Consider the following 26192-nt stretch of genomic DNA (forward strand, 5'->3'; position numbering starts at 1 on the left):
TTTTTATTTTGTGGCTATGGTCGTTTTTTCCCTTAAAGTTAGGCTTTTCTATCCCTTGCCATAAATCTTCCCACGCTTCGTCCTTTTTAACAATTCTATGCATCGCGCCTAACCTACTCCTTTTTCTTCTATTTTTCAAACTCTCCCATTTCAGTACATCTAACATTACATTCTAACATCATTATTTGTCATTACAGAGCAAGTGCCTCACATAATTTCGTTGCTTTTTGACTAAGGTATTTAATTTTACTAAAACATTTTTCTCTGGACATTTGTGAATCATTATAAACTCTCAAACACCAGAAGCCAAGTAATGAACACACACATGATAAATGATGCGGTGAAAGGCATTATCTAAGTACTTTATAAAACGGTCAATGCGATGCTTAGTAAGAACTAGGAATAAGCATTGATTTCAAATTAGAAATCTGTTGCAAGCAAACTCTGTGCAGTCATTACAATAATATGAACATGATAAATATATACAAAGCGAACGGTAACTACGGCCGTATAAATATAATGGGAAGAGTTCACCCCAGCCGTACTCTTATAAATGGGCAAAGGATGGGTGGGGGATATTGGAGAAAATAGAAACAGTAAATCGATAAAAATTATAAAATTAAATAATTAACTGAAAATAAGACTAACAATAGTAAAAAACTGAAAATAATTGAAATATTTAAATACCGCAAACGGTTAGAACAATGAAATGGAGGGGGGGAAAAAAAATTAATTTTTTGAATACTAAAAAAGTGAAAATTAATCACGCATTCTCTAGCTTGGATGTACTATGCAGCAGTGATCCTTGCTAGTCGCATACACTCTCACCCTATCAGGGCTTACGAGAGGTTTCCCTCTGCGTCAGGGGCCCACCAATCACACATATTGAAATAAAATTAAGAAATATAATAAACGAAAAATGATCACGCGCTCTATAGCTCGGATGTACTATATAGCATTGATCCTTGCTAGTCACAGGCACTCACCTTCAATCAGGGCTTAGGAGAGGTTCCCTCTGCGCCAGTGGCCCGTCAGTCACACGTATAATAATAAAGGCAAAAAAGGAAACTTAATAAGTGATAAGAGTCCATTTTGCATCACATGGGGAAAGTAAGGAAGGTTATATGTGAAATTTTAATAACACCATCTCGCAGTTGAAATTATGATTCAGGAATCCAGTAAAACATTGATTTTGTTCTATTAACATCCATATGGGCTATGCTACACAATCATTGTTGATACTTCGTAGGCAAATGAATACAGGGATTCGACAATGAATCAGGCTAAAGTGGTAGCAAAAGTCAGAATATTGGCACTTCATCTCAGTTTACCTGCTTGCTCCATCTTTTTAATTGCTCCAGTGCTGAACAACAGCATAAAATAGCAGGTTTGATAATGTTAGATTTTAAAAGGCAGCTTAAGCTTCTGTTTCTCCGTAATTATAACTACTGCTCCATTAAAATTCTAAATTCCAAAAATATTGCAAATACATCATTAGTAAGTGTCACTGAATCTATTTCTAATTTAATTACATTTTATTACACTTGACAAGTAACAACCTGGAGTTTTTGGTTTAGTCCAATGTCTCTGCTGCTTAGATGATTGTTCTGAGTCAACCTACATAGACATCTATCGGTTAACAGACATTGAATGAGCTGCAACATGTCTAGAAATAATGCCATTAAATGAGAAAAGGTCATTTCAATGACATTGCTATACACAAACAGTGAACATGGCAGAAAACGAACTATTTGCTCATTAATGCATTCAGTTATTTTTCTGAAAATGCAAAGAGATTTCCATTTTAATACAAATAGGAGCATTCATTAAACATTTTAAAGATGTTTCATACAACAACAAACACCTGACCAAAAATATAATTGCTCTATATTAATTCCATATGGCCAACTGATGTCAAAAACAGGTGAATATTTGATGGGTTGCATAGGATATTCTTTAAATGAAAGACTTACTTGAGAAACAATTCATTCACAATTACTCACACGCTATACATTCAGCAACAACAAATTTCAACAAATTCACAAAATTTGGAATAAATTGCATTTAAAAAATTTGATAACCACCTTCACATCAACCACACATCACTCATACCACTTCTGAACATTAGAAGTCAGTTGCGTTTTGTATTTTTTCACGAGGTTTGTGAAAGCTTCATCCTCTGTATTCACTTTCCTTTTCAGTTTCTTTTCCTGTAAAAGCAAAGATAGCATTAGATATTTGCCAATTTCAAGCACTTTAACAAATGAAACAATACATCTATGAGCTTGGGTGAGATGAACCAGCAAGCGGTAATATTGGCATTATTAAACAATTTGCTAATGTCCATTGTATTCTTGTGCCCACCAATACATAAAATTTAAAATTAAAAGAAATTCAAAAGTGATAATTCATTTAAAATTGATTAGAATTGATCTAATGTATTTCCTGGCCCAATACACAAACCCTTACTTTTACAGATTAGAATTTACGAAAAATACTTTGATACGACAAAAAAGGATCTAAGTACTTTGATGTTAACACCTGATGAAGAAAATTAAATTTTTACATTTAACAATTACCCATATATCAACATTTATTCATTGTAGAATCCCAGAAATTCATCATCAAAGGTGTTTAATCATCTCTCCAGTTATTTTCACTTGAGTTATCTCTATCTATTGCTAATTTCACATTTTAAGAAGGTATTATGATAGTCTCACTTTTAACTTTCCACCAGGATTTTTTTAATCACAAACACTAAAAATCGATGGCCATTTCATTCTTCCCATGAGTATGATGTCATGAGTTGGTACCTAATAACCTTTCTTTCATATTCACATGGTAGTTTTTGTGGCAGTTTCAGTGGAAGCTTTGACCATAAGAAGCACATGAGCCTAAGTTTTTTACTCATGCCTGCGTTTAGTATTTGATATTATTGAAATCTGTATCAAAAGCAACCATTTTCTATGCCTTTACAACACTCTCATTCTACTTAACATTAAATGTCCGTAGACTTTAATTTATCAGGAGGTAAAATGCATGTTTATATTAGCAGAGGGGCAACATGCCCGTTAGCCTCAGTCATATTAAGTTTTGCTGCAGCACCATATGCAAGATGAAATTAAACACACTGCATTAAATGAATTTACAATTTATATGGGAATTTTGCCAGGAAGTACTTTTAATGTAATATTAAAGCTCTGTCACTAATCACTGACACAAAACAGTGATATTATCCAATTTTGTTATCAAGGCAAAACATTCCCATGACTGATGCAGTAAAAAATACAATTGTAAATATTTATTGGCTTGCACTAATACGCATATGCATATATAATGCATATCAGCAGATGACTCCGTTAAAAGTTACTGTTGCGGCATCTCCTGCAGTTTCTTTGGAATTTCCTTTATTTGTACGTAAGAGTGGTCTCATACATTACACAATAAGGGAAATCACATAGTAAATAGATTTAAAGAGCAAATACAACAGTATTAACTTCCACACCTATAATGACATAAGTTTCATCCCAATAATAATGAAATTAAACTAACCAATTTTATTCGAATTATCGATTTTGAATTTTTATGAAATGGCCCTAATTTATACAATATAAGTATTTGTTGTAAAACCACTTTAAAAGAATTCTATTCAGTGGGGAAAATTGTCACAATTAGAATACACTATAAATCTGTGACATGGCAATGCAGAAATTAGTATTAAGTTTTTATCAAGTTTACCATTATCCTCCTTACAGAATACTAATTAAGAATTGTAACATTCTTCTTCAATAGGAATGCAATGAAAATGAACACCACCAACAGTCATGGGTTCACATATAATATTTATACATACCAGACTTGGTTGCATCCTTGCATCAGAAACTTTCCGTACTTTAGGTTGCTGTAACAGTGCCTTCTTCTTCTGCTTAATTTTTTTTACATTCTCCAAATGAGTTTGCAACTGGCCCTGAAGTTTTCGCTTTGACCTCAATGAGACTGCACCAGGCTGGCCCTTCAAACCACCATACTTCGGGATGTTATCTTCCGAAAGTTCATTTGCGTTAGCACCCTGAAAATTCTTACGGCCACCTTTGTCTCTATTTCTGGTGCCAGAAGAGGGATTCTTCTGGTTTCCTTGGTACAATGGGTTCATTGCCTGACTTTTCAGCAGTCGCTTATGCCTGGCATTTAGAATTGCTTTATTCTCTATTGAGAATGCCACTATTGGTCTCTGCAAGAGGAGAATACTTTATCATACACATGAATATCACCATTTCACAAATGAAAATGTTTTCAAAGCTATAAATATGAAGTTTCGATTACTATGATTATTATATTTCTTTTTTCATTGACTTTAATTGAAATTTACATACTTATACTTAAATATACTTTAAATGACTGGTTTTGCCAAATAGTTGATAGCCACCATCGAACATCTGATGATGATGACTGTTTGACAAAAACTAACTATTTTAAGTTTTCAACAAACATTAGTAACAAATTCACATAACTGCAGGAGATACCTGTGACATTGTATGTATATTTCATCATAACATCTTGTACCTTTTAAAGTCCCCAAAATTTTGTAACGTGAGGATGCCTTGGTAGCTTAACTGACTAAAGCACTCCACATCGAGGGGTCTGGGTTCGAATAAAAGCCATAGTGAATGATTTTTACACTTTAAAATCAATGAAATATGCAGTTTTATTTCATTCCTATTTGAAAAATTTTCCCCATAAAACAATCTTATTCCTCATTTTTCTCCCAAACATTCAGAAACTGCATAGATACTTCTAGTGAGTCATCCCTCGTCACTGCACATTTGAGTGATATCATTACAGAAGTTGGCCCTCTAATGGTTTGGTTTTTTTCCCAGGGTTTGCATGCACCATAGCCTACACCAAGCACAAACTGGTCTCACAGATGAAAGCAGTAATTCCTGACTATATTCCAGGCATTAAAAAACTTTTTCCCATTTTTTTCTCGAATTCATGCGGAAATAAGAGTGTTCCCAACATTTTTCAGATTTTACCAATCAAATGATTGTCCTGTTGAAGCAAAAAATTGGCACAAACTCTGGGTAAACCAGGATTAGTACCTTACAAACATTTTTATGCACAAATGAAGTAAAAACGCCCACCTCCATGGATACTAATATGTAATCTTAATAATGCTCTATGTTTAAGGAATAATATACAGTATTACCCCCACATATGCATTACTGGAATTTACATCTTCCTGAAATTTATATTTTTATCACATCCCATACAATTTCCTATTTTTACATATTATTATGTGAAACTCCTAAGTACACAATTTCATTTTCAGTTTTCCTGCTATTTGCAGCACTGGGTTGGATTAAAAAAAATAATATTCTAACACAGTTACTCATAAACATAACAGTTTCAGGTTTACTTTGTGGAATTCCTTCATTATAAGGGTAAAAAAGTAACTTTACACTCCCACAATAAAGATTTGATGTTTCATGACCATGGTTTCAATGCTGCCTTTCCATATGCAAAAAAAAGTGTTACTCTGACCAAATTATCCACTCCACATCCAAGCATCACCATTCACAAAAACGTGCAGCCTTTCATACCATGTTACACAGGGTATGCAATATTCCAATGTCACCACACATACATGAGGAACTCCGTATTATTAAACAAATTCCAGTCAAAACTGGTTACAGGGAAATAATGATCGACAACATGTACAACAGAAAACAAACACAGATAGCTCAGAAATCTATACACCACACACCTAAACTTGATGAGCACCGGCAGCGAAGAATTCCATTTCTTGGCCACATTTCACTCAGGATACAACAAATACTTTCCAAAAACAAAATCAAGACAGCTTATTACAACACAGATACTTCGAAAAACATAATAGGTTCACCCAAAGAAAAATTTGACAATGCAACAAAGCGGGGTTTATCAACTCAATTGTGCGGACTGCAATGCCATCATCTATATTGGACAGACAGGGAGGACATTCAATATTAGGATCAAAGAACACCGTTCGTGCTTCACAAAGAAAGAAAACAGATCCCAATTTGCCAAACAACTCTTAGGTAAAAATCACACCAGTAACTTCACAGCAGACATTCTTCACACTGAAATGAAAGGATGTAGGTTGAATGCTTTGGAGGAGTTGGAAATTTGGCAATCCCTTCAGTCTGACTTGTTTGAGGTGGTCAATGAAAGATTAATCCTCTCCTGACCCCCCCCTCCTAAAATTCTCAAAAGACTCCAATGTCTTTCTGTACCAATCCCACTCCCACCAACACAGTGATAATCATCGACCATCCATTAATAAAGGTCAAATCATTGTAGACAACCACCCCCCCTAATTAAATGTAGAACACAATGTGTTTATTTTTTTTCCACCACTATTTCTAATTATGGTGGAGTGTTACTGTTCTTCATTTAATGGTCATTTAATTAAAATAAACTTTCACAAATTTGAGCCAGTAACCTTCCAATACATACTCTACCCCTCCCCTGGACCACTAATGGGTTGCTGCACCTGGACTCAACTTACCCCCTCTCCCTTACTCCCCCCTGCCTTACCTCCTCTCCCCTTCCTTACTCCCCTCTAGGAGCCAAACTATATAAGTTGAAACAAATGTTGATGTTTGTTATCTGATGATGATACACATCAAAACCATGGTCGTGAAATATCAAATCTTAACTGTGGAAGTTTTAAGTTTCTTTTTTACCCTCATACAGTTACTCATGTACATCATCATTTATAAAAAAAACTCTATTGACTTTGTTTCATACATAAAAAATTAAAAAAAGATTTATTTACCCAAGTGAACTTCTAGACTTATGAGCCCACAGTCAATTCAAATTAAAATTATTATGGAATAATGCATAATAAAATTAATGAAATTGTTTCATTAATGCTCCATTTTTCTGAATAATAATTTATCGGCTTTTAATATATTTCTGAAGAGCATAAGAAGATAGCATCAATCTAAGGAACATCATTATATAAAGCCTTTTAAACTGGTTCCACATTATTTGTATAATAAATTAGGCAGAAAAATACAACAATATTCATGTCTTGCATGACACCCTTACATACCTTGTCAGGAGAAAATATGTCTGGATTGTTATTAATATTCCTCAAGGCTTGCAAAGCATGCTCATGTTTAGTAAACGACACAAAGCCATATCCTTTAGATTGTCCCACACCGTCAGCATCAATATTTTTTAGATTCCTCATAATTTTGGCCTGAAAAATTGAGTCAAACATTCATTAGCAGGGTTATTACTCTAGGAAAAACATTTTTGGCAAAGAAAAATAAAAAGAATAGTTTTTTTATCCAAACACTATAATTTTTTTATCCAGATATTCATTAGCCGCCATAACACGTGAGACCATCTTTTAAAGCAGGCTGCAATTCAATTAACAATTCAATGTTTTCTCACATAGAACCATCAAATGTCAATAAATATAAGCCTACACTTATTTAACTTACATTTTCCAGGCTGTGTCTTTCAAAGCATATTTCATTTAATTGGCAATAGTTTTTGGAAGTCAAGAACTAAACTAGTACCTTTGCAAAACAGATTTATCCTCCTGTATCTCCTAAATCACATTTATTTATAGCATACCCTATGGAATGTTAGTAGCAAAACATACAATAATGATAACATTATTTTAGGTTGGCTTTTTTGGGATATAAAGCCCTTAATCCCCAAGAGTTAAATTAAGGTTGTATCATGATACCATTCAATGCATCAAAATAAAAATTCAGATTAATATGACTATTGTGGATGTAAAGATATACCTAAAATGCAGACAAATTAATCTAACACAATTGATATTAATCTAACACCTGAGATCACACTGACAGGAAGAATGAACCGGGGATAGATTTCTTGCGTTTGTGAATGGATGAAGAAGTCTTGGCAGAAAGTTAAAAAAGTGAGACTATCATAAAGTCTTTTAAAATATATGGAATGAGTAATGTACTCTAGATGGAAATCAATATGATATTTTGCATGAGGCAAGTGGTAACTCCAGTGAAAATAACTGTTTACATGATTTTATCAGCAGTGATGACAAATTTCTGGGATTTCAAAATGAATAAACTTTTATAAAGATGCTAATTTTGTCCTCAGTTTAGGAGGAAGAAGGGACTAGTCTCAGTCTCGACCCAATAAATACGTTTTCTTATAATAATTAAAATTGAAATAACATTGGCATGCTTTATACATGTAAATCGATAAATTTACCACCATGGAATGAAAAAATAAGTATTTGTGTATCAACCAATTTGAAAGAAAAATTCATTACCTCTTTAATGACAGCTTCATTTCCGGCATGTTTCTTAAAGAGTCTCCTGAGTTGCCGATCAGAAAATTCTGGTGGAATATTATGGACAGCAAGCCTATACCTTGACACAAACATGTTTAAATTCTTCAACATACTCGTCTTCCATTCATCTAACTTCACTCTTCTAGTCATATCACTCACAGATACACCAATGGCTGCTTTACTTCCAGCTGTTATCACTGAGAAAACGAATATTTTTTTTCTTTATTATGCATTTTAAAGCTCAACATTTAGTGGACATACTTAAGAATGCCATGAGTGTTTTTATTCATAATCATTATCCTGATTACATTCGTGAAATATTTTTCTACAGGAAACAGCACCAAGTGTTTGTGTATAAATTACTCATTGTTAGATATATGCACAATCACAAAATACAGAGACATTTTCTGCATGAATACATCAACATAGGCGAGCATAAAAAATTAAAACTTGTTGAATAATTTGACTCAACAGAGACTAAGATAAAACTTTCTGCTAAGTACATTTTCATTACGCATTCAAATAATTTTTGACTATATTACTGGTACAAACTACCAATGCAAATATCATATGCTATCACTTTCTAACTTTTAAAGAAATATTAAATTAGTTACTCGAGATAATCTTAAATGATTAATACCTCTATGAATTTCAGCTAGTCAACTGACTAATTAAATGGAACACAACAAGGAGACAACAGTTTTCTTGTGAGGAATTTTTCATCGGCAAGAATGTTGGTGAGCTGCTTCCTATGCTTACCACTGAAATAGTGGTATACTACAATCAACTGAGTCTTAACAGAATTTTATTGATGAAAAGGTGACGGAGGAATGAATGCAAAAATAATGAAAGAAGACATGTGAACTATTGGCTGTGAATGCAAAGTTAGATGAATTATATTGGCTATAGGAATTTACCTAACTTAGTAAAAATAATTAACAAAAATAGGTGAATTATGACATGAATGGTTATGAAATGATGATCAAAATGATGAGATGGAATCTGAGGATGGGTTGAAAGAAAAAAAAAAGGTTTCAAAGTAAATTATTGAAAATGATACGGAAATTCCGAAGATTATTAGAAAAGCTCTTTTGAGAAGTCAGAAGGGATGTGAGGATTATTAAATGAGGAATGAGTAATAAGTGGCTGACTTTAAGCAGTAAGGCAGGGCAGCCACTTCAATGCATGTCACACAAGTTGTGCAGTAGAGATATATAAATTAGCCTTAGTATAAACAGTACATTATTTTCTGTTTCTTCTGGATAACTTCCTTTATTGATATTGGAAATTCTCAATACATATACTGCTAATTGAATGAAGAGTACAATGTATCTTTCCACTGTCCTTTATTCACGTACAACTGGTTTCAACGCTCAAGCGTCATCATCAGGTCAGTTAATTAACATGAATTTCAACAAAGTTGAGCCGGGGACAATTGACATATACTGCTATTCTTTATTGCTTTGCAAATATCATATTTGATTTTAAAAAAACTGCAAGATATGCCACAGGAGTAAGTTTCGCAGAGTCACTTACTGATGCATACACAAAAGTGTGAATTTCACAGTATTGAATCATTTGCCTTGATAGGAATTGGACCTCAGAACACTCAGCTGAGTGCTTCAACCAGTTAAACTACTAAAAGGAGGGCACAGAAATTACAAAGATTTCCAGTAGCCAGACTGGAAATTTAGATATCTGAATTTGTATACTGGGATACTGTGAGTGATTTTGATACCCTGAAATTCTAACATATGCAATCAAATTTGGTTTTTGGTAAGTTGAAATTGCCATCCTTTTAAAAACACTCTCTAAACATAACTATTAAATGCAAAAGCCCATATGTTTAAATATGAAGTGCTGTAAAATTAGCTACCGCAATATGTAGTCAAGGGCTCTAGTATAGTTTTGCCATGCTAGTTAGGACTTAAGCCCACCAAAAACCTTCCCCAAGCCACTACATTGCTGCTAATTAAATTAAATGCTGTTTGAAAATTATATGTCATAGAATTGTAAGGAAATGGAAGTGTCATATATCATATCACTATTGATGCATTGACTTAATGTTCCTGACTTAAATGTTACTGAAGGAGATGAAATGAGATTTACTCGATGCAGGTGGAAAATAAAAATATCAATTTGAACTAACTAATGTAATAATATGTACATGCATAGCAAAAGACTTACCTCCTTCTTTGACCAAATATAAATTACGGCCATCTTTCGGTGTCTTCTGTTTGAGTTCATCAATCCTTTGTCTTGCCTCTTCACGGCTAATTGCAGGTACAGCAACTATTTTAGAACAGTCCAAGGTTAACTCATCATCCTCAGCTGCCAAACAAGCACTGGCACTTTCACTTTTCTATTGGATGAGAAAATATAATTAAAAATTAGTTAACTCTAAACAATTTTACCATGTAAAAGACATGTTTATCTCTGAATTATCCACAATTTAGCACATTCCAAGTATGAGAGTTTTTCCGTAAAGTGATCATCAATTATTAAGCAAAAATTTAATCTAATGTTATGTAGTTAGCTTAATGTGAAATGTATATGCATTACAAGTTGCATTTATTTGACTCCAGCATGGCATAGAAGCCTTTCCAACACGAACAGATTACATTATTTGCAGAAAAACACTTTCTGAGTCTCTATTACAAAGTAAGAGGAGGTCAAAGTAAGTAACTCAAAACTGACTCTCCCATGATACTGTGAAATATGTTCCGGGAGTGACCAGACCCTCTTACACCCTTTACTCAATTCTCAAAGATGTTCCTATTCCATCTTTATTTGAGATAGATGAAAACAATTGATGAGATTTGAAAAATGACAACATCCTTGCCTCAAAAAACTTGGAGAAAACAATTTTGTGCGAAGGTCAGAAATTTAAATACTAAAAATATATTATTTCATTGTAGGCATTCTCTTTAAGAGTTTTACTGGCATCATTTGATTAAACAAGGCAAAAGGATTGTTTGTTTTGACAGCACAGATGACTGTTTGCTATTGAACTAAGGTGATGTCCTTGTGTACAACAGCAAAGCCTCCTAAGGTTTAAGACATTGTAGGTTGAAATTTTCCAATTGCCTACCAAGAAAAAAAGGAAGTCTGGAACCTCCCACAGTTTAAACAAAAAATATACCAATATCTGAGGTGCAGTACATTTTATGAGGTGAATTCATGTATTTGAATTAATCTGACTCCTCATGTAGCTTGTGTATGTTGGCTGTTTTTATATGACCTGCTCAATACATATAAACCACACATCCTGGAAGCAATTATAACTATTATTATCATTAATTAACTTAGCTAACTAATTAATTAATCAATTATTATTATTTAATTAACTCAGGTAATATTAGCAATCTTACCTTAAACTTGACAAACGCTGTGCCTTTCGAATGCTCTGTCACTGGATCTACGCAGACAAGAGCGTACACTACAGGTCCAAACTTTTCCATAAACCCCTTTAGTTCTTCAGATGTTGTTTGGAAAGAGACGTTCTTCAAAAATACTGTACACTCCCGATCCAAAACATTTTGGGGCGCCCTCTTTGATGGACCTCCTTTCTCATGGAACTGGTGCTTGGGGCTACCTCTGTTGCGAGGGCTATGAAAAAACAGCAAGTACATAAATAAGATCATAGGATTTGAATATAAATTTAAATAATATGCAAGAAAAGAAACTGTTAGTTTAAACTTTAAAATATAAATCTGGGTCCAAGTATAGTAAAAAAAAACTTTCATCTTTATCAAGTCAATTGCAGTATCCTAGTATTGAGGTCTTTATTTCAGGAATTAAATTTACTATCACTCCTGTGAATTTACATTGTTTTTAATTCTGTGCATAAAAATTACATCGGCAACTATTCCCTTAACTCTGACTATCATCACCATAACACCAAAGGAAGGCACAACAACCATTATGGCAACATTACAACTAAGGCTTTAAAATTAGGGCCCAAGGAAATGGGGATCAGATTATATAACAAATTACACAAAAGTATAAAGGATACCAACGGAACTAAGGCATTCAAACATAAATGAAAAAGATACCTACAATGTAATATGTTCTACTCAGTCGACGAATATCTCAACAATATTACGGATCATTCAGTTCATACTTTAAGTTAATAGCAATGCTCTTAGTCTGGTTAATATTAATGTTCCATGATTTTGATGGATATTTACGTCTATGTTACACTCAATGTGTGTGTCTGTTCATGCTATATTTAATATAATTATTAGCAACATATTTTACATCTCAATTGAACGTGTATGAGTAGTACTTCTTTTTGGCAGGCCTTATATCATGAACATACACCATCTACCTGTCATTTTGTAATATGATCTTTGGAAAATAAAATGTATTATTATGGAATAAAATTAAACTAAACTCAGCACTGCCATGTACATTAAAATATATTTTCCATGAATGAATGACCTTGATGCTACATACACCAAAAGCTGTACATTTTATGAACATTATTAATAAATAAAAACCAAGGTCATCAATCTTTTGTTGTTTTTGATAAGCAAGGATAGAGCTCAGGCAGTACTAAGCCCAACGACATGTGAAATCAATATGTCACAGAATGGAGGCCAATCCCTTTAACTGTGCCACATGTGGTAGGAAGATCCAAAAAATCACACAAATTGGGTGAAGCTTAGAGTGCCCCGAGGCATCACCTAGAATTAAACCCATGCCCTCTGGTCACTAGCCCAGTGCTCTTCCTAATTGACTCCGACATCGATTAACAAATATACGCAATCTCTTTCGACTGCATGACAGGATATTATGCATTACGATCAATCACCAGTCATACACTACGGCCATAAACAACACTACCTTGCAAGGTTTACAGAAATTAAGATCTGGCTGCCAGATCTTCTATTGCATGAAAAAATGAATAGGTATGTGAAAGGGAGAATCAGAAAAAAAGTGAAGCAAAAGATTAAAAAGACTTGTCACTTAAAATTGTGCTTCTGGGAATGAAAAAGCAATATGATGCGAACTGAAATTCATTTGAAAGTCGCCATTACAATATGAGATTACAAGAGAAAAGTAAGAGAGTCTCATGACACTAACTGAGGTAAAGAATGGATTAAAGTATCAACTTGCTTAAAATCTGTTCACCACCAATTACTACCAGCTGTTGAGCTTTTGATTCTAATTTCATGGTTGAGTAAGAAAAGATCAGGCTACCAACGCAGAAAGTAGCAAAAAATGAAAATTAAACAGGGCAGCAGTAAAATGTTTACAGGCAAAAAGGTTTACAAATTTATCTCTGATATGATGTCATGGGAGCACCCAGGGTAAGCTAACCCTTCCCACAATCAATGGCCTTTTAAATTTAGGTATGTCAACAAAATCAATGGTAATTCTGCTAACAATAAAGATGACATTTAGAAACTTCATTGAAAACTCTAAGAACTTCTATTATTCTCTTGGAAAATGACTAATACCCAGCTGAAGGAATGATCAATCATGAAAACATACAACCAAAACCTTTTGTTTTGTAATATATGTAAATTTTTAACAATGAGATGTCCCTAACCAAAGAAATAATGTTTCACATCCTATTAAATCCAGGTTGTTCATAATTTGTCGGCCATGACATTACAGTCATAATCTAGCAGACTAACCTACATTTTGCATTGAAATCTTTCAACATGACATCAAATCTTCGAGCGTTAACACCCTGGATAACTTCATTGTGCACATGACATGCATTTTATTTTCTAAAGTCAACTCAAACATACAATAGGTTCATATACTAAGTCTTTTGTGTGCTAAAAAAGTTTAATTTTTACCAAAGGAAAAAAGTTATGCACTACATATTTTGTTGGAGAAATAATTCCTAAATTTTTCTTAAATTTTTCAACTCAAGAATCTATGCATCTGCAGCAATTAACCTGTTTATACAGATCCTTGACTCATATCATACTGCACCCCCATATTTTCTTTAATATCTGCCAGCACTACAATGTAATTCATATGGAGACTGTGGGGTGTCTAGGTATTCAATGGATTGAAGCATGACAGGAGAGGAGGTATATTTTACTGAAGGTAACAATAACACATACACAATCCAAAAAATAAATCCCCTCCATAATGAGTTTGTTCACTATTTTACATTATTTTCAATTGTATGCCAGCAAACAATGAAGGGAAAATCATTCTAAGGGCATACTCATCAGATTATGAATACCTCAAGTCCTTGAAATGGCTCTTGCAATGAGCTATACATTTTTTTCTCTATGGTTCTACCCTAGTGTAGAAGAAACTCAATAGTTTAAATCTTGTCCCATTATAAGGACTATCAGATCTACCTGTATCCTAGTATAGAAGTGGCAACAAAAAAATCTCATACTTATAAGGGCCATACTTTAGAGGCACAGAAAATTAAGGATGTTTGAGTAAATTTTAATGGGTCAGTAGGAAGTCACTTTCAACCACTAGCATACCTCTCATCATACTCTTCTTCTTCTTCTGCATCCTCGTCATTGTCCGGCACTTCACTACTTGATTCATCCTTCTCCGATGCATCTTCTTGAGTGGTTTCCTCATCATCCTCATTTTCTGGGTGATGCGTCTCAAGGGTTTTCCTTTTATCTTCTTTGTCTTTAACTTCAGTTGGCTCTGATTTTGGTTCTGGAGGTTGATAATTCTTGATGAATAGCCCTTTAGGAAGTGCCCAATCTAGAATAATAATCCTTCCTGAAAAAAGAAAACAAGTATGGAAATAATTAATACACAATAGACCAAGATGGTATCTCAGTACATTCACATACACAAAGCATAAACTTGAGGAATGGTTTTTGAAATGCACGATGGGGAAAATGGACAAGAGAGGACTAGAGTGGAAGGAGTTAGGGCAGAATATGGCGAGTGACCACAAGAGGGGTCAATCATTGATAGTTGCACCTTACTGGGCTATCTACTCATGTATTTCTCATCAGGGGTTATTTTCCATGCCATGGAAAATTTTTGCCATCACTTTCCTCACAATCCATAAGATACATTCAACAATTTCACACTGACCAGTGAGGAATCAAATGTCAACAAGGAAAACACCAACTCCGGCCGTTAATAGTTTTAATAACTTAGAAAATTCTTCCAAAACAGGCCTCCTCCATCGGTACAATTAATATTGACTATGGCTATATACAAATACTAGCAAAAGAAGTAATTCCATACACTCCAATAAAATTGGTGGGTAATATAATCGGTGACTCCACCACACAACACTGATTTCTTCAATGAAAACTCTTACTTATCCAAGGCATTCACTTATCTAAAGCAATAATGCTTTTCCCTTCCAACTCTAAAAGAAGTTATTTTCATGCATGGCAAGCTTTTGCATGTAATTGCACCATTGTGCATTATTGTAAAAGCATTAGCTTTTAATATCATGTTAAACACAAAAGAGTTGTTTTGCGTAAGAATAAAAATGTGAATAATGTTCGGATTCAACTCCAAAAAGATCGAACAGATACATAATCAAATTGTAAAAGTAGTTTTAACAAAATGATGACAATAATTACCCAAAAACGGTTTTGCATTGCACTCGGTTATTGCTTTCTCAGCATTTTCCCTGGACGAAAACTGAACAAATCCACAGCCAACGAGCTTCCCATCAGGTCTATACAAAATATTTACTTCTTCAATGGAGCCATAGTCCTTTAAATGCTCACGCAAACTCTCCTCCGTCACCTTCGCAAAGAAGAACATAAATGATATAACATTGCTAATTAGTTCGATTTTCACACTTGGAATTCCAGGCAATTACTGTGGACAAAACGATTTAATATCAAGCATCAATTACTCTAATTTACAAACCTTGAACGGCAAATTACGAATAATTATTCTCCCGGCTTTATTCACTCCCGGGCGGTTATTGGTCACTTCTTTATCAATTTTCCTTGGCTCAACCTTAATTAGCTTCTTAGCCATTTGGGGTAAGTTTGACTGGATTCCATCCTTCTTCTCTTTTTCGGTAAGATCATTCTCACTTGGTTGCAGATTAAGTTTTTTCAACTTCTGCTTAGAAATTGACGGTGGAAGATTCGCCTTTTTTATTTTTAACGGTTTTCGCCTCCTTACTTTCTTTCCTCCTAGTGACACAGACAAAAATAGCGATCAGTCATCGGGATTACTATATATAAACACATTTTACTGACGGCACTTACTGTGCGGCATTTTTCAGGAAAAGAAACAACACTAAAATTGAACTTATGCTCCTCGGATAAAATACTTTATATATCAACTCGGAAATGTTCAAGTAAGACACATTCCCCTGAATCTTACACGTGTGTTTACATGTTTTCAAAACAGCATGCTTGTGAACGCGATGCGCGATTCACTTGTTCGACGGAGTTCGACTCATTCCATTCTCCCGATTGGCAGGTACGATTGAAGTTCTAAAGTAGTTTTGACCTTTTGTCAAAACATACGACTCCTTCATCAATAAAATTTGATGGTCTATTTTATTCATTTTAAATATTAGTTTAAACTCTTTACTTTATTATTAGTAACCCTTATGCAACTAGACCAAAGTCCCTTCTAATTGGTTCATCATTACACGTAATATTTTGAGTTGCGCGGGCAATTTATTTAGGTACTCAAAATTTCACTATTTGGTTTCAGGCGGGGAATTGTTCAAAAGAGGTGAGATCATCAGCGAATAATTTCTTCCATCGATATAAAGACATCAGGGAACATGTGAGATCAAACCTTTGAAGTGAATCACTACGAATTTGAAGTTAATTTTCGAAAATGTGCGTAGTTACACCGAGTATCTTGGTCTGTAAATTTGGAAAAAATATATTTTATAAACGATGAAATGTCTTTTAACAAAATTATTTCGTATTGGATCATCACTTTTTATACTCTTGTATTTCATTTATCATTACCGTATTCCGTTGGGTCTATTGACGTGCTAAACACTTTCCCACTTAGCAAAGTACATAGTATATATTTTATGTTCATAAAATGCTACATTAAACATTTTTGGCTTCTAGGCAGTGTTCAAATATCCAAGGATAATATTTTTGAGCGTGATATATTTTTCACCAGTTGAACATATGGAAATTCAAAATTGACATTAATTTAGCATTATATACACATGATATGGATGGAATTGGATTTTCTTCCAAATCCATCCATATCCGTACACTTGACACTTTATGGTGAACCGGCAGCTTAGTATACAACTCTCAAGAGACAATTACCAATGTGAACTCAATATCATGAGATGGATGGCAACAAAAAATAGACACAACGGTAAGTTTATAGATTCAATGCCAGAAAAAATATAAAGTAAAAAGCAGTTTCACTCCATTGCCATTCCTATGATTTGAAGAGTACATCTCAAAGTGGGGCAAACTACCTTTCTATAGAGAAATATCCCTAAAAATAGGTAAAGTTTTTCTGAAGGACCAATTTATGATTGCCTACAACAATAAGAAAAAATTAAGTTGTTTATTCAATAGAAAGAAAGGCAGGGCTGATAGTTTGGACGAAAGTGAAGTGCACAAGCTGAAATGTAGTGAGCGTGGTGCCACAGACCGGGGGAAGATTGGGAGATCCTTCTGAGCGAGAGCAGAGGAACATAGGAGAAGTTTCCTTCATGAGAAACCATCCCACTCCTACTTCGGGAGTCATCTGCTGGAGGAGGGACACTCAAGTGACTTCACCCCTGAAATTCTGCACCTAATTGCGAAAGGGTCTAAAATGGACATGCTAGAAGAGCTGGAAATAAGAAGGCAAGTGAAAAAAGGTCATATCCTAAATGACATTGTTTTTGAAAGATATTCCCTACTGATGGACACCTCCCCCATTCAAGAATATACATTGTGACCCTTGAACATGAACCTTCCGGGCCACCTTCCCCCCCCGCCCCAGCTGACACACCCAATCGCCATCCCCTGCCCTCTTCATCTGCCTCATATATACCATATACAGTATACCATATATAGTATAATCGGCCTGCATGAATAACTATGTACCTGAGGATGCTGCTGATGCATTGAAACCAGGCGGAAGTAATATTTAATTTTTTGGAAAGATACATTATTTTTTTACTTCAGTACAGTAATGGTTTTCTTAATGCTATGCAGTCATAGATTTAAACTATGGAGCATATTATTTTTCTTAATTTACCAAAAAAGTTAGGTTTTTGATGGACACATGAACTAATAATTGATAAGCTTTGCCCTAGAATTGAAAAATGTGATTTCCTTATGCAGCAATAAATTTCTCCAGTTTAGCATACTTCTTTCATTCCATTTAGCATGTCTATTGTTTTCCTCCCCATATTTCACCAGCCAACTTTCTCCCATCTTTCACATGCAATTGCCACTTAAAATGGCCCACAACCACTTTTCCTTCCTCATATGAACTTTTCTGACAATTGCCCTCCTCCCCCATTATATCTTTTTAATTCCTTTTATTTGTTTTCCTATTCTTAAATTAACCTTTTCTAACCTTCTCCACCCCTAAATCTAAAAAGCATATACATGCATACCATATGTTTATTCTTTTGTCCTTTCTCTATCAAAGTTTTTGAACCATTCAATACTATCCTCCAATTATTCTTCTATTCAACACTTAGCTTAGCTTTCCTAATGCATGGTAACTCTATTCCTTTTGTTTTAATATAATTTATTATCATTCCTTACCTTTCATATTTTAATATGCTCGGTATGATTGTAATCCTTTGGCAGAATGGCTGCCTTAATCTTAATCATCCATGCATTTAAATTAATTTATGAATTTTTCACCCATTTTAATTTCTACTTCCAGCTCTTTCCATGCCTTTATAATCATTTCCTCCACATATACATGCATTTAAAAAACAGATGGTAATGAGTAGCCCTAACTGAACAACAGTAAGTTTGATTTCACTCAAAGTGGTAATTATGATCATAAATAAAAGAATGGAGATGAGGGAAAATGATTGCTTCGGAGATGATTAGTTTGGGTTCAGAAAAGGTGCATGTGTGATGCCATTACAGGTCTTAGGTCTATAATAAAGAGGAACATGGAATTCAATTAGGATGTATTTTATTGTTCATATATTTGAGAAGGTATTCAATAGAGTAAATGGGGTAGAATTAGCAAGTATATATTACTCAAGATAAGGGTAACATTTAAGAATAGTTGTCTTAGCCTTGAGCCATGCCTGAGACTGCTCAGGTGTGTGTGGTGGATGGAGCTTTGAAATTGGCTGTGCCAGGAAGAGGATTAATACAGGAGTGTCCATTATTGCCCTTGCTTTTCTACATCTATGTGGAGGAAATGGTTAAAAAGATATTGGAAGAACTGGCGATAGGAGAGAAAGGTGGCAGAGAATCCATAAAATCAGTCGAGTTTACAGATAATCAAGTTTCAGTTAGCCAAAGGGTTGAAATTGTTGCTGAGCATTTTAGGATATCAGTGTGAAAGGTTCAGTAAGAAGGTCAATGCAAACAAAACAACAGTGAAGATGACTAACAGCAATATAAGATTTTTTGCTAGTGGAACACTTCACTCAATGTGGAAGTGCTATGGACCTAGGTGGTTAAAGTGGTAAGGTATCAAATGAATTTTATTTGGCAAAAAAGCTTTTACAGGGAAGAGAGAATTAATGGCACGGCCATTGATTAAGGTTTTTAAAGAAAAACTAGTGAAAACTGGCTTGGCCAGGAGGCCAATACAGTACAATTTGGTTGGTGTATGGGGTCCTCGTGCAGTTGGATTGATTGCCAAATTGGATCGCATGTAGGGTAGAGGGGCATGATTTGTGCAATTTTGTTGTGACAAAATGAATAGCGTATCAAATATATAAGAGGAGCTAGGTAGGGGAATGTTCACGAAGCGAAGGTTAAATTACTGATTAAATCTCTTGCATAAATTGGCAGTATGCCTCTTTAGCAATGATGGTGAAAACATGTAATTAGCGCCATCGTTTTACAATAGGAGAGCTTATATTAATGAAGTTAAAGAGATTAACTGCAGAACAGATAGCTTTAAGATGTAATTTTTCCCATGAACGGTAAGGGATTAGAATAAAAGAGCCTTTGTCAGGTCACACTAGGAGGAAAAGGTGTTTTTGGTCAAGGGTAGTCTGGTGTGTAATCATCCCCTGCCATACATCCTAGTGTTAGCTCGCAGGGTACTAAGTAAAAAAAAATTCTCTCGAACTATGTCCTCACGTTTCCCCAGTACTCTTCAAATAAATCCAAAGATTTTTGTCTTTACAAACGAGCGTCATTTTACACGCGCCCTCTATACGGCATCCTGGCGGGTGATCGCCCCTCCCTTCGGTAGAGGCGTGAAGGTCGTCTGCCGTAATTGGGAAATTGTGGCGTCGGTTGAGTTTTTTTGGGGGGCGCTTGGGTGACGCATGGATGATTGGTGCCTGCAGAAAGGACGTATCTTGGCGGCCGATTGGTTTAGAGTTTGTGTTTATACTCACGGGGTGGCGCCCTTGCACATCACCACGGCGCCTTACATACACGGATGGACCAGCCAGACGGCGCCTTAGGACGCCGTCTAGCTAGTCCATCCGCTGTCGCGGAGGGACGCGATGGTGCCGCCGCGTTCGTCACGAGCGGAAGAGACATTTCATGCTCGCTCGCTTCATGATCACTCGCGCGTTGAGAACTCGTAATCAGTTTTGATTTCCGAGAAGGGCCATTTATGACGAGTGCTGTTGATTCATGTATTTGAGGGTGAGATATGACTGGGATAGGAGTAGTAGTAAGTAAGAGAGGCGACCGAAGTTCATGAATCAATTATCGCTGGAGTGATAAAAGTGCATCCAGCAAACAACTAAATCCTGCAAGTGCAAGTTCTGTCTCAAAAGCGATAGGACCGAGTTAATTTTCAAAAAATCATTACCAGAATTGATACACTCATTCTTAAGTCTTCGAAGTAGCACCCTTGTGCGTCCAAACACCACTGCCAACGAGTTTTGCACGCCTCGTGCGGCCTCTGTAAGTCGGCGCCCGGAATGCAGCTAAGCTCCCTCGTCCCGGCCTTTGGTAACGCTTCCACCGAGCCGTGGTGACTTCTTTTCAGCACAAATTTGAGGCTGGGGAAGAGGAAGAAGTCTGGTGGGGAAATATCATGGTTGTAGGGTAGGGTGCATCCTCAGTCTCATGGTAGAGAAGCTCTCAGCAGACCCGTGTGCGAGTTTCCTTTTGTTCGTCCAAGAGCACTCGCGGCACCAACTTCACACACGCCTTTCTCACGCCCAATTTTTCGGTAACAACTCAGTGCATATCAATTTTAGGGATGCCAAGTTCATCAGAAGCCATATGAACCCTTAATCTGCGATCCCTGTCCAACAAAGCCTTCAGTCTTGCAAGATTTTCGTCACTTTTTAATACGTATAATTGTTAGTATCCTGCAAGCCACGGCTAGGGTGTGTGGCAGGGTGTGAAATAACAGCAGACCAATTTTTTTGAGGCCGATAGACGTCCTGAGCATTCGTCATCAAAATCTTCTCTACCCTACCGGAACAACTTATGCCACTCAAAAACACCCGATATACCCATGGCGTGATCACCATAAGCTGCATTGAGCATGTCATGAGTCTCTTTCCCGGTTTTGCCCCAGTTTCACGCAAAATTTGATGGTGTTGCGCTGTTCCAATAACCGGTTCATGACGAAGGGTAACGAGGTCACGTTATAGAGGTTTCGCAAACGAACAATCCTTGGAATCCATTGAATATCCAGAACATCAATGTATTCCTGGGCAAAAATCTAAAGGTGCAACTTTCATACGCATCCAAAAACTTAATAGATTGAATCTCTATATTCACCTTTATTTTGTTTTTTATTTATTTCTTTATTTGATTCTTTTTAATCGTCAAAAGAAATTACAGATCAAATCTCTTAGATAAATTGGTTGAATGCCTCTTTAGCGATGATTTTGTAAATGTTTTATCAGCCCCATCGTATTACGGTAGGAGAGATCTTGTAAATAAAATAAGAGAGATTGAGTAGGACAGATAAATTTAAGATGCTACATTTCCCACGAACGATAAGAGATCGAAATTACTGTATGCGCCGCACTATGGGAGAAAAGTATTTTGTGCCAAAATTGGTCTGGTGTGTAATCGTCCGCTGCCACACATCCTAACGGTGGCTTGCAAGGTGCAATGTAGTAATAGTAATAATAAACACTGAGCAAGTTTCAAAACTCGCGAATGAAAATACAAGTTACTATTTTCGTGAGTTTTAATTGGATTAAACACGAACTACTATTAGAAATGTTCGTAATTTATATTCCAAGCCTAATTATGAATATCTCTGGATCTATTTTTAATATCCAAAGACTAAAATTTTAATTTATTCACCCTAATCCTAGGTGTTCCATTCGGCTTAGAGTGGTAGACTGGGTCCGGGGAATTTGCGACTAGTCCTATAATCCTTTTTACATGTTTTTTATTTGCTCCATAGCCTTTTACTAGCCTTGTCGGGATAAATTTGTCACGTCAAAATCTATTCTCTCATTTTCACGATTCAGGGGCGCGGAAATCTGTGGGCAGCTGGGTTGCCGACCGTATGGCCCAAGTTCAATTCCGGGTGTCTTCTCTGGGCACCATCAGCTCCACCCAAGCTGTGCGGTTTTTCGGGTACCATATCTGCCTCGGAAACCATACTTGAAACAGGGAAAGGAACTGGTCCCGCAACTTTAATTTGTGAATTTCGCAAGCCATTGGGCTTAGTGAACTCTAACCTAAACTATCAAATCAACGTCCGGGTGGATTGAATTGACTTTCACTTATCATCATCTTACTGGGAAAAATGAGTGAATTTCCGTTTCAAAGTTTCTTGCCATCAATCGAATATAATGATATTCAGCTTTTATTAATCCCCAAAATGTGAAATAATAAAGATTGTATATGCCAAAATGAGAGAGTTAACCTCTTATCAACAACATAAAATTGTAATAATGCTTCAGGAAAAAGTTAAGACGCACGGCTTTATCTTCGCCTTTCATCTTGCCGCTAATCTGTTTGTAGCGTGACTTTTCAGATTCATTCTCCCAATACTGGGATATAGGGCGAATTTTTTTTTCCAATTTGTCGTAATTAATTGTAAACATGAATGTTATATTTCGCAGTTAAGAGGCATGAAATCCGCATGCAATGAAATTAATACATGATTCAGTTTTTAGTTTAAAAATTAAATTAATACTTTTTTAAATAAAAAGTTGGCACGTATTTTTGAGTGTAAATACTGCAGCTTTATAGCATATATGAAGTCAACTCCAAAGTGCATAAGTTATTAATTCACTTCAATATTTTAATTTTATTTCTGGTGAGAGGAGAGATCTTTTTGTCGTATTTTTCGGGAGCGTGGTCTTGCGTGAAAATTGAAACCATTCATGTTCCTGAAGGTTTTTTTTTAAGCATTCATTTATATGTACGCAAAAACTTGCAAGCCACCGCAAGGGCATGTGGCGGTGAGTGTTAGGGCACCAGCCATACGTGCAGGTCATAAATGCATTTGAATAAAATAGCTAATGCGAGGTCTGTCCGGAAAGGATCCAGCCATGCAGTACTTTGCAGTATGCAGTATATTGAGAAAAATAGCCAACCCAAAACAATGAGACCTTAGTCCACCTCGATGTACTCCCCTTGGGACCTCACACATTTACCCCAGCGTCTCTTCTACTTTTCAAATAAATCGGCTAAGTCCTTTTTCGGAAAAGTCATCAGCTGCTTCGTCGCAATCTTCTTTATCTCGTCCACCGACTGTTGGGAAGACTGGGCCATAACTGTATACCCAAGACTCAGCTCCAATTATAACCTTTTTTAGAATACCTGGGTCATCGTTTGCGGCTTGGAGCAAGTCCCCTGCAACTGCAGCACGAATTACCAAACCTGAACTAGATAAAAGAGACCATCATAAAGTATTATGACCTAAATGATCCATCAAGCAAGATTGCTTTACAACCTTTGGAGCTACTTTCCATTCTTAGGTATGCGGGGATCTTCCGTCCATTTACCTAGCTCCCTTTACCTGGGCGGAATAGGGATCGGTTTAGTTGGAAATTCTTCTTGGAGTTGAGGATTCTTCGAAGATGCACCAAAATAAACCAGCTATCAAACTATGTGCGTGTCATGATCGACGTCTTCAGCAACCTTGTCCTAAAGCCTATTCCCGCATACGATCTTGAGATCATGGAACTCAATTTTTGGGGTTATGACCTTGAAGCATTGTCATTTCTCAATGCTGATTAGCAAAAAAAAAAATCTCGCATGGGTCAACCGTGTCGTTTCGGAGTCAGGATGTGACATATAAAGGAAATTCTTTGTAAATATTGTCCATCGGAGTAATATTAATTATATTTTGACTAATTACTTTAACATGACGCATCCCACACTTTTCCTGTAAACATCATGACCACTGAAGTCGGTTTTATTGCCTTATTGGTTGGAGATACTTGTACTGATTGATTTCTAGCAGCGGAAGTCGGGCTGCTTAACCCCACCAAGGTCGAAGTACGGCGAGCGATTTTCTTACGGCACGGGCATGCAAAAATAGCTCGCCCCAGGTCTGAAAAGATGTCTCAGAAACTGAGGTGACACTATAGGAAAAGGTTTAATGCATGATGAATGTGTTCGTAAACTAAACTGTGACAACTAATGCATTCGATATTTTAAAATCTGTTTAAGGTATCGTTAGTGTCCAGAGTACCAACGGACAAAATACGAGTATACATACTCGTATTTAAATATTTCATGTAATATAGGTACTCGTTTCACTTCAGTTCAATAAAGGGCCTCCTGCAAACCCCTCTCTGGTTTTGTTCGAACTTTAATCAGAAATACATCAATTCAAAACGGAAAATGAAAAATATTTGGGGAAAACATGAATTATTTACTACAAATTGGTTGGAGAGTAAAAAAATCACACACACACACACATATATATATATATATATATATATATATATATATATATATATATATATATATATATATATATATATATATATATATAAGGTACAATACACAGTAACACACAATATAGAAACACAAAAAAAGGCAGAACACTCACACGTATTTTCTTGATATTTCGACGGAAACAATCCGTCTTCATCTGAAGATATAGAAGTAATGACTAATGACTGCTGGAATTGTTGAGGTGAGGGGTGCGAGAGAACGGGAAGGGGGCCAGGGGAAGGGGAGAACGGGAGGCGAAGGAGGGGTGAAAGGAATGGTTGGAGAGAGGAAAGGGAGAGGGAAGGGGTGGAATTCACACAAAATCGGTAAATAGAACAACATGCTCACCGCAACTATTGCAACATACGAGACCCATGCTTCAACCTACAAAGTATTGATCAAGACCTCGCAAGTCAAAACAAAGGCCACGTACACCAAAACTCATTCGGAAAAACACAGTGTCCACCCCCGATATGCTTTGCTTCCACAAAGTAACAATTTAAGGCCACTCCCATCAGTGAACGACATTGAGGCCCGGATGCTGATAGGCCATAAAGATGTATAGTAAATGAATGCCATTTCAAGAGTTTTTAATTCTATAGGGTTATCGGATGTGGGAAGGGACGCTAGGACGGAAACATTGTAACACTGGTTGAAAGGGGTATTATGATGGGAAGCATGTTTAGGGATGGGGAGACCCGCGGACGGGGAGGAGGGATTGCACGAGGCGCGGTGGTTATTAATCCTAATGTTAAGTGGTGTGGAACATTGGCCTATGTAAAAGGAAAGGCCAAGTTTACAGGTAAGAAGATAAACATTCTTGGGAGTGCAAGAGGTATTTCAGATATAGATATATATATACGAGTGTATATATATATCTGAAAATTAATTTGTTTGTTTTAGGACACATC

At 35.9% G+C, this 26192-nt stretch overlaps 1 protein-coding gene across 1 annotated transcript; it reads right to left on the minus strand.

Annotated features, from left to right (window-relative positions):
• Positions 1-1973: 1973 nt before the first annotated feature.
• Positions 1974-16674, minus strand: LOC139697639 (RNA-binding protein 28). Its single transcript, XM_071596426.1, has 10 exons — positions 16528-16674; positions 16178-16452; positions 15883-16051; positions 14803-15055; positions 11707-11944; positions 10523-10697; positions 8315-8532; positions 7097-7246; positions 3854-4231; positions 1974-2210 (listed from the first exon to the last, which is right to left on the minus strand). Exons 1-10 carry the CDS (start codon positions 16535-16537, stop codon positions 2103-2105), a joined length of 1974 nt encoding a protein of 657 aa, XP_071452527.1. The 5' UTR covers positions 16538-16674; the 3' UTR covers positions 1974-2102.
• Positions 16675-26192: the final 9518 nt, after the last annotated feature.

The sequence above is a fragment of the Hetaerina americana genome, unplaced genomic scaffold, assembly GCF_022747635.1.
Source record: "Hetaerina americana unplaced genomic scaffold, ioHetAmer1.1.p SCAF_8, whole genome shotgun sequence".
In the NCBI taxonomy this organism is placed as follows: Eukaryota; Metazoa; Arthropoda; class Insecta; order Odonata; family Calopterygidae; genus Hetaerina; species Hetaerina americana.